This window comes from Acanthisitta chloris, unplaced genomic scaffold (assembly GCF_000695815.1).
Source record: "Acanthisitta chloris isolate BGI_N310 unplaced genomic scaffold, ASM69581v1 scaffold3608, whole genome shotgun sequence".
Taxonomy (NCBI): domain Eukaryota; kingdom Metazoa; phylum Chordata; class Aves; order Passeriformes; family Acanthisittidae; genus Acanthisitta; species Acanthisitta chloris.
The window spans coordinates 13,854-17,054 of NW_008687431.1; the positions used below are offsets into that span (position 1 = coordinate 13,854).

The window sequence follows — 3,201 nt, forward strand, 5'->3', positions numbered from 1 at the left end:
TCCTCACTCCAGGCTCTGTGATCCTCCTTTGGAAGAGCAGCTTTGAAGCCTGACCCTGCAGACTGTGAGGAGGGAACCAGCTCAGTGTTGCATGCTGTGAAGAGTGATGGTGTCTGACAAAGAGAGAGGGATCACTCTTCTTTTAGTCTTAGAGGAACATCTCATAGAGTGGAGCAACACCCAGCTGGGAACCACATCCTGCTGTGCCCAGACAGGGACAGCATAAGGCTTTGGTGGAATCCCACTGTGAGCCAGCACCATGGGTAGCAGCATGAGCAAAGGCAACAGGGCTTGGATGTGCTCTGGGAGAAGGGAAGGGGCTGGAGTAGCAGGGATTGTGCACTGGGATCTTGGGCTCTGTTACATGGTAGGTGTTGAAGGATCTGCATCCAGACCAGAACTGACACTGTGTTGGCAGATGTTTAGTGCAGCCCTTGTAATTGAGATCTTGATGGTGACATCCTCACCATACTGGAAAGCTCTGCTCCTCAGGAGAACAGCAGGCAGTGTCCTGATTCTCAGTCTGACAGGCCTGGAGTAAGGTCTGATGAATGTGATGGGAAGGCAGGAGTGCAATGAGAGGCTTTGGTTCAGGGGGGTGAATAGGAGAAAGAATAGGGTAGGTCCATGTGTGAGCCAGGAGAGGTGGAAAAGGACTGAATCAGGCTAACAATGTGCAGAATTAGGGCAGTCAGCCTGAGAGGGAAAAGCTCAAAAAGCAGCAAACCTCAATAATTTCATTCTGTTTCAGCAAAGAGTCTGGATGCCCTGATTAAAATCTGATCCTTGGGCAATGGAAATGGGAAAGGACTAAAACTGTGCTCCCACTGAGATCTGTGCCTGGGTTTTGTACTAAATAGTACAAAGGGCTAAAATCCTTCCTAAAACCTTGTTGATAATTGCTCTTTTCCCACCGTAGATGTCCTATCCCCCCTTGAAACGCCGCACAGGGTGGACTGGGCAGCTCCATGTGGTTCCAGAGCCCAAACCCTCGACTCCTGTGTCTCCTCCCCACCTGCCCTTGCTGCCGTGGCAGCATCCCCTCAACTCTCCAGGCAGTGGGGGACCTGGTGCCCTTGGCCACATGCCCCATCCACCACTGCCAAGGAGACCTGCAAGTGCCCAGGACAGGAGTATGGCCAGCACTGCCTCCCTGGACACCTTCAACAGGACCTCCATGGTGAGACCAGGTATGCCATGATGTCAAACCAAGTTTGTAGCCTGATGTCCTCACACAGCAACTTGGCATTGAGTGGAGTTGATTTGAGCATTGAGCAACCAGGTGTGAGTCCTTGTCCAGCAGATCTAATCGGAGACCGTGGGTGGTCCTGGTTGGCATTTAGGTCAGGAAAGAAATGAGCTGTGACATCCCAAGGGGAATGCTGCTTGCTGCCCTTGCAGAGGGATGTTTCCTCTTCCTTTTTCCTTGTGTGTGACCCAGAAGAGGGATGACTGATTTTAAGGGTGCTGACTGACTGTATCTGCACTGGTGACTCATGTGCCTATTCCTGTCTCCTGTTTGAAGTGCTGTTTTTTCCTCCTTTGAAGTGGCTGCTTTGAGTGCAGGAACTTTAAACTAGATCCATAGCTGATAAGACTCTGAAAATAAAGTATGGGATAGCAGCAGGGCAGAGGTGAGGGTTTGGGGGAATAGTACAGCTGGAGAATGCAACTTTTGCCAAGGATGCTGTTGCCTGATACACGATGCTGTGCTTTTCCTGGTGTGGGGTTGGGTTTTTTGAGCAGTCATAAGCAGCACAAAGTCAATACTGAGGTGCCAAAGGGCAGAGCAGAGGCAGCACTGTGCACTCCCAGCAGCTGTGCTGAACTGAGAACCACAACAGAGCAAAGGGAGGGACACACCCCCCAGGTTAGCACGTACTCACATACTCTGATTGTTGGGGAACAGAACCAAAAGGATCCCCATGTCCTCATGGCAGCAAGCAGAGCTGTTCCCATGTGGGGATCCATCCCAGCACAGCTTTCTTTGGGGCTGGGCAGGGCTGGAAAATTGGAGGAACATTTCTCTGCTGTGTCTCTGCTGCTTTGAGGCTGTTTTGGTTCCCAGAGGTGAATTACTCCCCTCTGTTGTGCAGACTGTTTGCAGCCACTGTAGGTGTCATTTTAGTGCCAGATAGGTGATTTCTCTGCTGGTTGTAAACCAAGTTCATGCCCTGAATAGCAGCTGCTGCTTTAGAGTAGTTTAGAGATAAGGAAGAGGGATGCTGCAGAGAGCATTTCTGCTGCTGCAACCATCTCTCATGCTGATATTTGCTTTCTTTCAGCCTCAAACAGCTTCTCAGGCAACGGTACAAGCACTGTGGGGGGAGCCACATCCCTGGGAATTGATAACATGGATCTCCTCCTGCAGGAGAAGGTGATGCTGGGGAGGGAGGAATGCCATCCCTGTCCTGGTTATTGGCAGAGCAGCTGAACCCTGCCAAATGGCTCTGTGTCCTCCTGGGGAATCCCAGCACCAAAGGGGTCTGCTCCTGCAGATGGGGACAGTGGCTGAAGGAAACCAGGGTGAGAAGGTCCCATGCTGATGGCCACGAGTTGGTACCCCTGGGGCAGGTGGCCCAGAGGCTCTGTAGCTGCAGACTGACCAATGGTACCTGCAATCTGCCTGCAGGATGAGAAGCTTCTGCGACTGGAAAAGGAAATGAGTCACCTCTCTGGTTTGGAAACAGCAGCAAAGCGCAAAGACATGGTGATAAGGCTTCTGCAGGAGGAGATCACAGCCATGGCAAAGACCCTGGCCCAGGCAGCAGCGAGGAACGAGGTGGAACTGACCCAGAAGCTGCTCACCTTCAACCAAGAGCTGGGAGCCAAAACAGAGGAGATCAAAAGCCTGAGGGAACAGGTACCAGCTGCTTCCATAGGCACTGAGCAGGGAAAAAACCTCTCTGATGCACATGTGCTTGTAGTGCATCACACAGGCTTTGGGAGGAGAGGGTGGTGTCTGAAATCAAGGGAAAAGAGGGAGATGGGTTCTTCCCTTCTTTTTTCCTCCCTTCCCCTCTTCCTCTCTTCTTCTCTTCCTTCCTTCCCCTCTTCCTCCCTTCCTTCTCTCTTCCTCCCTTCCCTCCTCTCTTCTCCTTTTCCTCTCCTCTTCCTTCCCCTCTTCCTCCCTTCCTTCCTCCCTTCCTTTCCTTCTTCCTCCTTCACTCCCTCTGGCATTAGGAGTTCACCAGCAACCGC

At 51.9% G+C, this 3,201-nt stretch overlaps 1 protein-coding gene across 1 annotated transcript in view; it reads left to right on the forward strand.

Moving 5' to 3' along the window:
• The window catches only part of FHAD1 (forkhead-associated (FHA) phosphopeptide binding domain 1), a gene marked incomplete at its 3' end in the record, with an annotated part of 19,638 nt that overhangs the window by 1,048 nt on the left and 15,389 nt on the right, over window positions 1–3,201 (forward strand). The window contains exon 3 of the mRNA XM_009080576.1: window positions 2,633–2,863. Coding sequence (XP_009078824.1) covers window positions 2,633–2,863 — 231 coding nt within the window. The remainder of the gene's footprint in view (window positions 1–2,632; window positions 2,864–3,201) is intronic.